The sequence below is a fragment of the Argopecten irradians genome, chromosome 2 (genome assembly GCF_041381155.1).
Source record: "Argopecten irradians isolate NY chromosome 2, Ai_NY, whole genome shotgun sequence".
NCBI lineage: Eukaryota > Metazoa > Mollusca > Bivalvia > Pectinida > Pectinidae > Argopecten > Argopecten irradians.
Genome location: NC_091135.1, coordinates 64,654,388 through 64,669,595, shown reverse-complemented (window position 1 = coordinate 64,669,595; position 15,208 = coordinate 64,654,388). Strand labels below are relative to the sequence as shown.

General features: G+C 35.0%; 1 protein-coding gene across 3 annotated transcripts in view; it reads right to left on the bottom strand.

Moving 5' to 3' along the window:
- Window positions 1-388: 388 nt before the first annotated feature.
- LOC138316222 (targeting protein for Xklp2 homolog) overlaps window positions 389-15,208 on the bottom strand; it is a 31,934-nt gene continuing 17,114 nt past the window's right edge. For 2 of the 3 annotated variants that reach the window (XM_069257812.1, XM_069257813.1), the window contains exons 12-14: window positions 12,392-12,544; window positions 1,385-1,496; window positions 389-1,048 (exon numbers count right to left, since the gene is read on the bottom strand). In XM_069257812.1, coding sequence (XP_069113913.1) covers window positions 753-1,048; window positions 1,385-1,496; window positions 12,392-12,544 — 561 coding nt within the window. In that variant the 3' untranslated portion in view covers window positions 389-752. The remainder of the gene's footprint in view (window positions 1,049-1,384; window positions 1,497-12,391; window positions 12,545-15,208) is intronic. The other variant, XM_069257814.1, reaches the window with a different exon arrangement.

Sequence of the window (15,208 nt, the reverse complement as noted above, 5' to 3'; positions counted from 1 at the left end):
TTTCATTTTGGTGAGAATATTTTAGGTAATTTACTTGCGTCTTTTTTACCTAATTTCCTCCAAAAATGATCACTAGAAATTAATTATGACGAGAAGTAAAGCATTTTCTTCAAAAAAGGATTGATATATATCACATCAATTAAACAATATATATATCGTAGAACATTTTGTTAATTATTTTCATTTACAGGGCAGATTTAGTACAGACTAATGCTGTTTTATCATGTGCAGAATCTACTCAAAAATGGCAAATTTGAATATTTATTTAGAAAAAATGGATGGTTCAATTTCTTCGAAACTTTGACAGAAGATGCATAACAACATATTTACTTCATAAATCAAATATGAAAAATATTGAACGACAGGGAAAATTTTGGGGAATGTGAGACAAATGAACTTTAAACGCCCCAAAATTTAATCACCCTATTTTGATACAAAAACACCAAATTTTCCAACGCCAAAATATCCCAATTTACGGTATTATTTTCAATCCATCTCAGCAACAATATCTTTCACATTGCAAATTTAAATCTAAAATATGTCTTTGATATCAACGTTGGATCAATGTTTTAACAATGGTTAATTCACATATAGACAATTCCTAAATGTACAATTTAAAATCAAATGCTGTATAGCTATAACCTTCAAATCACCATTTTTTCTCAAAGAGAATTTATTTCATTTGATGATGTCTGGTCAACCAATAATGATTTGACTGATCTAACACTTTGTAAAAAGACAACAGTGGTATGTTATACACGAACGCTGCTACGCAGTCGATTGTCTGTGGAGAATTTGGGTGCCATTGGAACTGTTGTTGGTCTTTCACTTGGTAAAACTTCTACAGTCTTAAAGTGTTTCACTGGTTGAGATTTTGGCACCATTTCTGCTCTTAATTTTGCAATAGCAATTTTTTCTTGTTCTGCCTGTCGTTTTTCACGTTGCCGTTTGAAAGCTTCTGCCTCTGCTTCTTGAGCTTTTCTTTTTTGATCATATGCTTCTCGTGTTTTGGATCTCTTGTCTGTGTAAAGCTCAAAGTCATTCACATCTGTAAAGAAGAAAATATGTCTTAATATGCCAGTGTTCAACTTAGGCCCAATCCATTGGATTATGTAACAGTATCCAGAAATTAGAAATTATCACTTCTTTTCCTGTATTAAAGGGTTTGAACTAGTAGGATGTGAATGAATTACCTGTGAAGGTTACATCTGAAATAGTAGGCTGAATTACCTGAATGGGGTTTGAACAATTTGGCTGTGAATGAACTACCTGTAAGGGTTACGTTTGAAATAGTAGGCTGAATTACCTGAAAGGGGTTTGAATAATTTGGCTGTGAATGAATAACCTGTAAGGGGTTTGAACAATTTGGCTGTGAATGAATTACCTGTAAGAGGCTTGAACGATTTGGCTGGTATAAAAGGTTTCTTGGTTAGGATCTCACTGCTGGTAGCCTTAAATGAAGCCTGCTGTCTCTGTTGTCTTAACTCTTCCTCAATCTGTAAAACAATACCGACAGTGTAAACTCTGTTACCCTCAATCTGTAAAACATTACCTACAGTGTAAACTCTGTCAATGTGTAAAAGATTACCGACAGTGTACACTCTGTCAATCTGTAAAACATTACCAACAGTATAAAGTCTGTCAGTCTGTAAAACATTACCGACCATGTAAACTCTGTCAGTCTGTAAAACATTACCGACCATGTAAACTCTGTCAATGTGTAAAACATTACCGACCATGTAAACTCTGTCAATGTGTACAACATTACTGACCATGTAAACTCTGTCAATGTGTAAAACATTACTGACCATGTAAACTCTGTCAATGTGTAAAACATTACTGACCATGTAAACTCTGTCAATGTGTAAAACATTACCAATGTGTAAAACATTACCGACCATGTAAACTCTGTCAATGTGTAAAACATTACCGACCATGTAAACTCTGTCAATGTGTAAAACATTACCGACCATGTAAACTCTGTCAATGTGTAAAACATTACCGACCATGTAAACTCTGTCAATGTGTACAACATTACCGACCATGTAAACTCTGTCAATGTGTAAAACATTACTGACCATGTAAACTCTGTCAATGTGTAAAACATTACCGACCATGTAAACTCTGTCAATGTGTAAAACATTACCGACCATGTAAACTCTGTCAATGTGTAAAACATTACTGACCATGTAAACTCTGTCAATGTGTAAAACATTACTGACCATGTAAACTCTGTCAATGTGTAAAACATTACTGACCATGTAAACTCTGTCAATGTGTAAAACATGTAAACTTACTGACCATGTAAACTCTGTCAATCTGTAAAACATTACTGACCATGTAAACTCTGTCAATGTGTACAACATTACCAACAGTGTAAACTCTGTCAATCTGTACAACATTACCGACAGTGTACACTCTGTCAATGTGTAAAACATTACCGACAGTGAAAACTCTGTCAATGTGTAAAACATTACAACATTACCGACAGTGTACACGCCGTCAATGTGTAAAACATTACCGACCATGAAAACTCTGTCAATGTGTAAAACATTACCGACAGTGTACACTCTGTCAATGTGTAAAACATTACCGACCATGAAAACTCTGTCAATGTGTAAAACATTACCGACAGTGTACACTCTGTCAATGTGTAAAACATTACCGACCATGTAAACTCTGTCAATGTGTAAAACATTACCGACCATGTAAACTCTGTCAATGTGTAAAACATTACCGACAGTGTAAACTCTGTCAATGTGTAAAACATTACCGACCATGTAAACTCTGTCAATGTGTAAAACATTACCACAGTAAATAAAAACAACATGTCTCGTCAATGTGTAAAACATTACACATGTAAACTCTGTCAATGTGTAAAACGTCATGTAAACATTACCGACCATGTAAACTCTGTCAATGTGTAAAACATTACACATGTAAACTCTGTCAATGTGTAAAACATTACCGACCATGTAAACTCTGTCAATCTGTAAAACATTACCGACCATGTAAACTCTGTCAATGTGTAAAACATTACCGACCATGTAAACTCTGTCAATGTGTAAAACATTACCGACCATGTAAACTCTGTCAATGTGTAAAACATTACCGACCATGTAAACTCTGTCAATGTGTAAAACATTACCGACCATGTAAACTCTGTCAATGTGTAAAACATTACCGACCATGTAAACTCTGTCAATGTGTAAAACATTACCGACCATGTAAACTCTGTCAATGTGTAAAACATTACCGACCATGTAAACTCTGTCAATGTGTAAAACATTACCGACCATGTAAACTCTGTCATGTGTAAAACATTACGACCATGTAAACTCTGTCAATGTGTAAAAACATTACGACCATGTAAACTCTGTCAATGTGTAAAAACATTACTGACCATGTAAACTCTGTCAATGTGTAAAACATTACTGACCATGTAAACTGTAAAACTTACTGTAAACTCAATGTGTAAAACATTACTGACCATGTAAACTCTGTCAATGTGTAAACATTACACATTACCAACCTAGTCAATGTGTAAAACATTACCGACATAAACTCGTCAATGTGTAAAACATTACCGACCATGTAAACCTCTGTCAATGTGTAAAACATTACCGACAGTGTAAACTCTGTCAATGTGTAAAACATTACCGACAGTGTACACTCTGTCAATGTGTAAAACATAACCGACCATGAAAACTCTGTCAATGTGTAAAACATTACCGACAGTGTACACTCTGTCAATGTGTAAAACATTACCGACCATGTAAACTCTGTCAATGTGTAAAACATTACTGACCATGTAAACTCTGTCAATGTGTCAATGTGTAAAACATTACCGACAGTGTAAACTCTGTCAATGTGTACAACATTACCGACAGTGTAAACTCTGTCAATGTGTAAAAGATTACCGACAGTGTACACTCTGTCATGTAACTGTAAAACATTACCAAAACATTACGACCATGTAAACTCTGTCAGTCTGTAAAACATTACCGACCATGTAAACTCTGTCAGTCTGTAAAACATTACCGACCATGTAAACTCTGTCAATGTGTAAAACATTACCGACAGTGTAAACTCTGTCAATGTGTAAAACATTACCGACCATGTAAACTCTGTCAATGTGTAAAACATTACCCAGACTCTGTCAATGTGTAAAACATCTCTGTCAATGTGTAAAACATTACCGACCATGTAAACTCTGTCAATGTGTAAAACATTACCGACCATGTAAACTCTGTCAATGTGTAAAACATTACCGACCATGTAAACTCTGTCAATGTGTAAAACATTACCGACCATGTAAACTCTGTCAATGTGTACAACATTACCGACCATGTAAACTCTGTCAGTCTGTAAAACATTACCGACCATGTAAACTCTGTCAATGTGTAAAACATTACCGACCATGTAAACTCTGTCAATGTGTAAAACATTACCGACCATGTAAACTCTGTCAATGTGTAAAACATTACCGACCATGTAAAACATTACCGACCATGTAAACTCTGTCAATGTGTAAAACATTACTGACCATGTAAACTCTGTCAATGTGTAAAACATTACTGACCATGTAAACTCTGTCAATGTGTAAAACATTACTGACCATGTAAACTCTGTCAATCTGTAAAACATTACTGACCATGTAAACTCTGTCAATGTGTACAACATTACCAACAGTGTAAACTCTGTCAATCTGTACAACATTACCGACAGTGTACACGCCGTCAATGTGTAAAACATTACCGACCATGAAAACTCTGTCAATGTGTAAAACATTACCGACAGTGTAAAACTCTGTCAATGTGTAAAACATTACCGACCATGAAAACTCTGTCAATGTGTAAAACATTACCGACAGTGTACACTCTGTCAATGTGTAAAACATAACCGACCATGAAAACTCTGTCAATGTGTAAAACATTACCGACCATGTAAACTCTGTCAATGTGTAAAACATTACTGACCATGTAAACTCTGTCAATGTGTAAAACATTACCGACATGTAAACTCTGTCAATGTGTAAAACATTACCGACCATGTAAACTCTGTCAATGTGTAAACAACATGTACTCTGTCATGTACAACATTACCGACAGTGTAAACTCTGTCAATGTGTAAAACATTACCGACAGTGTAAACTCTGTCAATGTGTAAAACATTACCGACAGTGTAAACTCTGTCAATGTGTAAAACATTACCGACCATGTAAACTCTGTCAATGTGTAAAACATTACCGACCATGTAAACTCTGTCAATGTGTAAAACATTACCGACCATGTACATCTCTGTCAATGTGTAAAACATTACCGACCATGTAAACTCTGTCAATGTGTAAAACATTACCGACCATGTAAACTCTGTCAATGTGTAAAACATTACCGACCATGTAAACTCTGTCAATGTGTACAACATTACCGACAGTGTAACTCTGTCAATCTGTAAAACATTACCGACCATGTAAACTCTGTCAATGTGTAAAACATTACCGACAGTGTAAACTCTGTCAATCTGTAAAACATTACCAACCATGTAAAACAACTCTGTCAATGTGTAAAACATTACCGACAGTGTAAACACTCTGTCAATGTGTAAAACATTACCGACCATGTAAACTCTGTCAATGTGTAAAACATTACCGACAGTGTAAACTCTGTCAATCTGTAAAACATTACCGACCATGTAAACTCTGTCAATGTGTAAAACATTACCGACCATGTAAACTCTGTCAATGTGTAAAACATTACCGACCATGTAAACTCTGTCAATGTGTAAAACATTACCGACCATGTAAACTCTGTCAATGTGTAAAACATTACTGACCATGTAAACTCTGTCAATGTGTAAAACATTACTGACCATGTAAACTCTGTCAATGTGTAAAACATTACCGACAGTGTACACTCTGTCAATGTGTAAAACATTACCGACCATGTAAACTCTGTCAATGTGTAAAACATTACCGACAGTGTAAACTCTGTCAATGTGTAAAACATTACCGACCATGTAAACTCTGTCAATGTGTAAAAACATTACCGACCATGTAAACTCTGTCAATGTGTAAAACATTACTGACCATGTAAAACTCTGTCAATGTGTAAAACATTACTGACCATGTAAACTCTGTCAGTCTGTAAAACATTACCGACCATGTAAACTCTGTCAATGTGTAAAACATTACTGACCATGTAAACTCTGTCAATGTGTAAAACATTACCGACCATGTAAACTCTGTCAATGTGTAAAACATTACTCCATGTAAACTCTGTCAATGTGTAAAACATTACGACCATGTAAACTCTGTCAATGTGTAAAACATTACCGACATGTAAACTCTGTCAATGTGTAAAACATTACCGACCATGTAAACTCTGTCAATGTGTAAAACATTACCGACCTCTGTCAATGTGTAAAACATACCGACCATCTCTGTCAATCTGTAAAACATTACCGACCATGTAAACTCTGTCAATGTGTAAAACATTACCGACCATGTAAACTCTGTCATGTAAAATTACCGACCATGTAAACTCTGTCAATGTGTAAAACATTACCGACCATGTAAACTCTGTCAATGTGTAAAACATTACCGACCATGTAAACTCTGTCAATGTGTAAAACATTACGACATGTAAACTGCTAAACATAGACCATGAAACTCTGTCAATGTGTAAAACATTACTGACCATGTAAACTCTGTCAATGTGTAAAACATTACTGACCATGTAAACTCTGTCAATGTGTAAAACATTACGACATGTAAACTCTGTCAATGTGTAAACATTACCGACATGTAAACTCTGTCAATTGTACAACATTACCGACAGTGTAAACTCCGTCAATGTGTAAAACATTACCGACATGTGAAAACTCTGTCAATGTGTAAAACATTACCGACCAGTGTAAACTCTGTCAATGTGTAAAACATTAACCATGAAACTCTGTCAATGTGTAAAACTTACTGTCAATGTGTAAAACATTACCGACCATGTAAACTCTGTCAATGTGTAAAACATTACCGACCATGTAAACTCTGTCAATGTGTAAAACATTACCGACAGTGTAAACTCTGTCAATGTGTACAACATTACCGACAGTGTAAACTCTGTCAATGTGTAAAACATTACCGACCATGTAAACTCTGTCAATGTGTAAAACATTACCGACCATGTAAACTCTGTCAATGTGTACAACATTACCGACCATGTAAACTCTGTCAATGTGTAAAACATTACCGACCATGTAAACTCTGTCAATGTGTAAAACATTACCGACCATGTAAACTCTGTCAATGTGTAAAACATTACCGACCATGTAAACTCTGTCAATCTGTAAAACATTACCGACCATGTAAACTCTGTCAATGTGTACAACATTACCGACAGTGTACACTCTGTCAATCTGTAAAACATTACCAACCATGTAAACTCTGTCAATGTGTAAATCATTACCGACAGTGTACACTCTGTCAATCTGTAAAACATTACCGACCATGTAAACTCTGTCAATGTGTAAAACATTACCGACAGTGTACACTCTGTCAATCTGTAAAACATTACCGACCATGTAAACTCTGTCAATGTGTAAAACATTACCGACCATGTAAACTCTGTCAATGTGTAAAACATTACCGACCATGTAAACTCTGTCAATGTGTAAAACATTACCAACAGTGTAAACTCTGTCAATGTGTAAAACATTACCGACAGTGTAAACTCTGTCAATGTGTAAAACATTACCAACCATGTAAACTCTGTCAATGTGTAAAACATTACCGACAGTGTACACTCTGTCAATGTGTAAAACATTACCGACCATGTAAACTCTGTCAATGTGTAAAACATTACCGACCATGTAAACTCTGTCAATGTGTAAAACATTACCGACCATGTAAACTCTGTCAATGTGTAAAACATTACCGACCATGTAAACTCTGTCAATGTGTAAAACATTACCGACCATGTAAACTCTGTCAATCTGTAAAACATTACCGACCAGTGTAAACTCTGTCAATGTGTAAAACATTACCGACCATGTAAACTCTGTCAATGTGTAAAACATTACCGACCATGTAAACTCTGTCAATGTGTAAAACATTACTGTAAACTCTGTCAATGTGTAAAACATTACCGACCATGTAAACTCTGTCAATGTGTAAAACATTACCGACCATGTAAACTCTGTCAATGTGTAAAACATTACTGACCATGTAAACTCTGTCAGTCTGTAAAACATTACTGACCATGTAAACTCTGTCAGTCTGTAAAACATTACCGACCATGTAAACTCTGTCAATGTGTACAACATTACTGACCATGTAAACTCTGTCAATGTGTAAAACATTACTGACCATGTAAACTCTGTCAATGTGTAAAACATTACCAACAGTGTAAACTCTGTCAATGTGTAAAACATTACCGACCATGTAAACTCTGTCAATGTGTAAAACATTACCGACCATGTAAACTCTGTCAATGTGTAAAACATTACCGACCATGTAAACTCTGTCAATGTGTAAAACATTACCGACCATGTAAACTCTGTCAATGTGTAAAACATTACCGACCATGTAAACTCTGTCAATGTGTAAAACATTACCGACCATGTAAACTCTGTCAATGTGTAAAACATTACCGACCATGAAACCTGTCATTGTAAACTCTGTCAATGTGTAAAACATTACCGACCATGTAAACTCTGTCAATGTGTAAAACATTACCGACCATGTAAACTCTGTCATGTCATTATGTAAACTCTGTATGTGTAAAACATTACTGACCATGTAAACTCTGTCAATGTGTAAAACATTACCGACCATGTAAACTCTGTCAATGTGTAAAACATTACTGACCATGTAAACTCTCTGTCAATGTGTAAAACATTACTGACCATGTAAACTCTGTCAATGTGTAAAACATTACCAACCAGTGTAAAACTCTGTCAATGTGTAAAACATTACCGACCATGTAAACTCTGTCAATGTGTAAAACATTACCGACCATGTAAACTCTGTCAATGTGTAAAACATTACCGACCATGTAAACTCTGTCAATGTGTAAAACATTACCGACCATGTAAACTCTGTCAATGTGTAAAACATTACCGACCATGAAAACTCTGTCAATGTGTAAAACATTACCGACAGTGTACACTCTGTCAATGTGTAAAACATAACCGACCATGTAAACTCTGTCAATGTGTAAAACATTACCGACCATGTAAACTCTGTCAATGTGTAAACATTACCGACCATGTAAACCTGTCAAAACATTACCGACCATGTAAACTCTGTCAATGTGTAAAACATTACCGACCATGTAAACTCTGTCAATGTGTACAACATTACCGACAGTGTAAACTCTGTCAATGTGTAAAACATTACCGACAGTGTAAACTCTGTCAATGTGTACAACATTACCGACAGTGTAAACTCTGTCAATGTGTACAACATTACCGACAGTGTAAACTCTGTCAATGTGTAAAACATTACCGACCATGAAAACTCTGTCAATGTGTAAAACATTACCGACCATGAAAACTCTCTGTCAATGTGTAAAACATTACCGACCATGTAAACTCTGTCAATGTGTACAACATTACCGACCATGTAAACTCTGTCAATGTGTAAAACATTACCGACCATGTAAACTCTGTCAATGTGTAAAACATTACCGACCATGTAAACTCTGTCAATGTGTAAAACATTACCGACCATGTAAACTCTGTCAATGTGTAAAACATTACCGACAGTGTAAACTCTGTCAATGTGTACAACATTACCGACAGTGTAAACTCTGTCAATGTGTAAAACATTACCGACCATGTAAACTCTGTCAATGTGTAAAACAACATTACCGACCATGTAAACTCTGTCAATGTGTACAACATTACCGACAGTGTAAACTCTGTCAATGTGTAAAACATTACCGACAGTGTACACTCTGTCAATCTGTAAAACATTACCGACCATGTAAACTCTGTCAATGTGTACAACATTACCGACCATGTAAACTCTGTCAGTCTGTAAAACATTACCGACCATGTAAACTCTGTCAATGTGTAAAACATTACCAACAGTGTAAACTCTGTCAATGTGTAAAACATTACCGACCATGTAAACTCTGTCAATGTGTAAAACATTACCGACCATGTAAACTCTGTCAATGTGTAAAACATTACCGACCATGTAAAACTCTGTCAATGTGTAAAACATTACCGACATGTAACTCTGTCAATGTAAAACATTACCGACCATGTAACTCTGTAAAACATTACCGACCATGTAAACTCTGTCAATGTGTAAAACATTACCGACATGTAAACTCTGTCAATGTGTAAAACATTACCGACCATGTAAACTCTGTCAATGTGTAAAAACATTACCGACCATGTAAACTCTGTCAATGTGTAAAACATTACCGACCATGTAAACTCTGTCAATGTGTAAAACATTACCGACCATGTAAACTCTGTCAATGTGTAAAACATTACCGACCATGTAAACTCTGTCAATGTGTAAAACATTACCGACCATGTAAACTCTGTCAATGTGTAAAACATTACGACCATGTAAAATCTGTCAATGTGTAAAACATTACCGACCATGTAAACTCTGTCAATGTGTAAAACATTACCGACCATGTAAACTCTGTCAATGTGTAAAACATTACCGACCATGTAAACTCTGTCAATGTGTAAAACATTACCGACCATGTAAACTCTGTCATGTGTAAAACATTACCTGTCAATGTGTAAAACATTACTGACCATGTAAACTCTGTCAATGTGTAAAACATTACCAACAGTGTAAACTCTGTCAATGTGTAAAACATTACCGACCATGAAAACTCTGTCAATGTGTAAAACATTACCAACAGTGTAAACTCTGTCAATGTGTAAAACATTACTGACCATGTAAACTCTGTCAGTCTGTAAAACATTACCGACAGTGTAAACTCTGTCAGTCTGTAAAACATTACCGACCATGTAAACTCTGTCAATGTGTACAACATTACCGACCATGTAAACTCTGTCAATGTGTAAAACATTACCGACCATGTAAACTCTGTCAATCTGTAAAACATTACCGACAGTGTAAACTCTGTCAATCTGTAAAACATTAACGACCATGTAAACTCTGTCAATGTGTACAACATTACCGACCATGTAAACTCTGTCAATGTGTACAACATTACCGACCATGTAAACTCTGTCAATGTGTAAAACATTACCGACCATGTAAACTCTGTCAATGTGTAAAACATTACCGACCATGTAAACTCTGTCAATCTGTAAAACATTACCGACCATGTAAACTCTGTCAATGTGTAAAACATTACCGACCATGTAAACTCTGTCAATGTGTACAACATTACCGACCATGTAAACTCTGTCAATCTGTAAAACATTACCGACCATGTAAACTCTGTCAATGTGTAAAACATTACCGACCATGTAAACTCTGTCAATGTGTAAAACATTACCGACCATGTAAACTCTGTCAATGTGTAAAACATTACTGACCATGTAAACTCTGTCAATGTGTACAACATTACCGACCATGTAAACTCTGTCAATGTGTAAAACATTACCGACAGTGTAAACTCTGTCAATCTGTAAAACATTACAGACCATGTAAACTCTGTCAATGTGTAAAACATTACCGACCATGTAAACTCTGTCAATGTGTAAAACATTACCGACCATGTAAACTCTGTCAATGTGTAAAACATTACCGACAGTGTAAACTCTGTCAATGTGTAAATCATTACCGACAGTGTAAACTCTGTCAATGTGTAAATCATTACCGACCATGTAAACTCTGTCAGTCTGTAAAACATTACCGACCATGTAAACTCTGTCAATCTGTAAAACATTACCGACAGTGTAAACTCTGTCAATGTGTAAAACATTACTGACCATGTGAACTCTGTCAATGTGTAAATCATTACCGACAGTGTAAACTCCAACAAGACATACATAACATCACAGATACACAAATACACAGGGACATAAACATATTCCTGTGTTATCCAATAACTTAAACCACGTCACCCCTGATAAGTTGACACCATAAAATGACTAGTGACCCCAAACACCACTAATACCGATTTTTATGGAAAACTGACATAAACAAAACAAAAAGACTCTTTAGGGACCACTGCTGCCAATGTGAATTTCCAGACCTCTTTAAATCTATGACCATAGTATTCAGTGTCTTCTTGAATTATTCTGGGGGGAAAAATAGAAGACTATTGCACATCAGCTTGTGCAGTTCCAAAAGTTTTTTGGGAAAATACTTGGAAGCCAGACAGACACACATTACTCAGTGATGACTGTAGGAAGATACGGGACCCTGATAATTAAGTAGGAGACGTACATGTACCTTACGACTCCATTCCTCTGCTCGCTTCGCTCCTCTCACATCAATGTCAAAATGGAAAGGCTGTGCTCGAGTCGGAGGTTTGGTTTGTTTCTGAGGAAGTGTATCACATATCTGGCTAGGGAAACCCTGAGCTTGAAACTCTCGTGCCTGAATTGAAAATATACACTAATCAAAACTTTATAATATTTACCTTTTACTTTAAAATGTTTACAACACATAAAATATATGAAGATATTAATAGCCAGTATGTTATCTATCAATGCATACATTTTACTTTGGTGTACTTCACTTTAACCTTAAAGGGTTTGTAACACAAAAACCTTTTTATACATTTTCTGATAGTTTGACCCCAATCAATGTTAGCTGACACACATTTCACAGCACTCCGCAAAGCTGTTTATCTACTTTAAGGCAGTGAAGGTAAATTGCTGCGGCTGAGAAAACTTTAATGAGCTAGCCGGTCACATGGTACCAACGCATCATCCGTTTCACCATGCTCTGCTGTCTGCTGTAGATACTGTATATTTATAGAGAAAAACTAGTCTTCTAGTATTTTTTTTTTTTTAAATATTTGCAGTGGAAAACAATGAAAGTGATATCCCTGCTTTGGGTTTTGTTCCAGACAGTATCCCATACCAGTTTGACTCTTTGATGAACACTGATAATTCGCTTTCTACAGAGAAGGGGGATAACATCGGCAGATGTTTCAGATGCTGATCAAAAAAACCAAGAAGGTAATCAAGAGGATCGGTTGACAAACACAGCATGGTTGGTAATACACCTATAATTATTTTAATTTATTAGCATTAAATATAGATGTGGATGCCGTCATGGGTATTCATCAGAGAATTTCTTTTTAATAAGTGAATATAATCTGTAATATATCTTACATAATATATTTTCTTTTACATTAAAATTATCCATTGAGAACAATGAATTTCTCCTTTTATTACATTATAAATGCATTAATCTTAATGCATTTGTATGATTGATATCAGTGACTTACGACTTATATAATTACTACACTAATTTTACATACCTACATATTAGAAATATACATGTATCGCAATAAAATGTCTCTTATTAATCAACATCAATGACAACAATGTGCAATACACTTTATTACTATGTCAATAAACAATTGAAGAATTCGGTAAATGAGGATTATATTCTTAACAACAGAGGAATGTATGATAATGACATTGGTTACTACTGTGAGACAAAGTTAAGTACATGGTTCAATTACCAAAAGTCAATTTTTCCATTTTATGTTGCCGATACATATTTAGTTATATTTTTTATTTTCAACAGGTGTTCATGTGGTTTCTGTGATCTAATGGTTACGGAATCGGAATCTACGGTCTGCTGTCGTGAGATATATTATGTCAATAGCATAGTTTTCAATAAAAAACATCTCTGTAAATTGTTTATATTGTTATTAATTTTACCTATTGATATATTTATTATTAACGAAATGTTATTTTTGTTGCAATATTTATATACATTACATCAACCCTCTTCTCGATATAATGTATTTATATGACTACACAGCCAGATACTATTACTGATATCATGCAATTATCTATTTAATAATGTGTACTGTAGCATTCTTATGAGTAATTTAGTAGCAGGCAATGGTGATGATAAATTGCCCTTTAGTTGCTACAAGCAAACAAACATTTGAAACACGCACATTCCATGTATAATGTTTACTAACAAACAGGGCTGAGTAATTATAATAGGAGATTTCAGAAAAGATGGCGTGACGTCACAGAAAGTTTACATCCGGGTCCTCAAAGGTACAAACACGGTATGGCGACTAATAAAAACAATAACAGATACGTACATCCCTGATACACAATCGATACGTTGACAAAAGTATACACTTTCATACTTGCAAATTCTGATTTCAAAATAGTTTCCTATTGTTTCAGAGGTTACAGACATTTATATTTACAATTTTTTATTGCTAAATATATTTGTTTAGATTTTGTGTTGAAGCCAGCTTGCGAAGCGGTGCCGGGCCGTCACACGTACCCGCTTTTTGTTCACATGTAGAAATCCATATTGTGAAAAAGTTATGAATAGATAATTGATTTCAATGTATCATATTTCTGTTATACACGAAAAATCTGTTCATAACACTATTTAATATAAATATAACGAAATGTGAACCACCTGGCCAGACCACGGCCGCTCGTGCATGGCTTCGCTGGTACATGTAGATCACCCCGGGCAACAGCCGATAATTGGGAAATTAATAATATTTATACGTAATTACCAACACATATCTCAATAAGTACTTGTAAAATATATATATTTCGTTATTTCCCATGTATATATTATTTTAAATGAATGGTATAAACCACCGTTACACATAAATGAAGATATAAATGTATGTGTACGTAGACGTACAGTATGGCTGCCGATATCTCGAAAAATAAAATAGTGAAATCGTTCAATTTCATGAGTTTATTTTTTATTTCTTAATCATTTTTATTCCATGTGCCGTTATGTGAAGTCCCAAATTTAGGTGATATTACTTTTAAATAATTTGAATACATGTTAGATAGACTACATTTAGATTTATGAATATAGCTACAATGTAGATCGTAATTACTACGATGTATAAATGCCGACCAGGACACATTGCGCACGGCTTTGAGAATTCTAAAATACTCGAAGTTTTGTTTAAAAATATGATAAAAAGTAACTATAAAATGACTCATTTGAATGTTATAAACTAAATTCCAAAATTTCTAACGGAAAAGTTAACCAGAATACATAATTTTGTGACTATGAAAAATGACG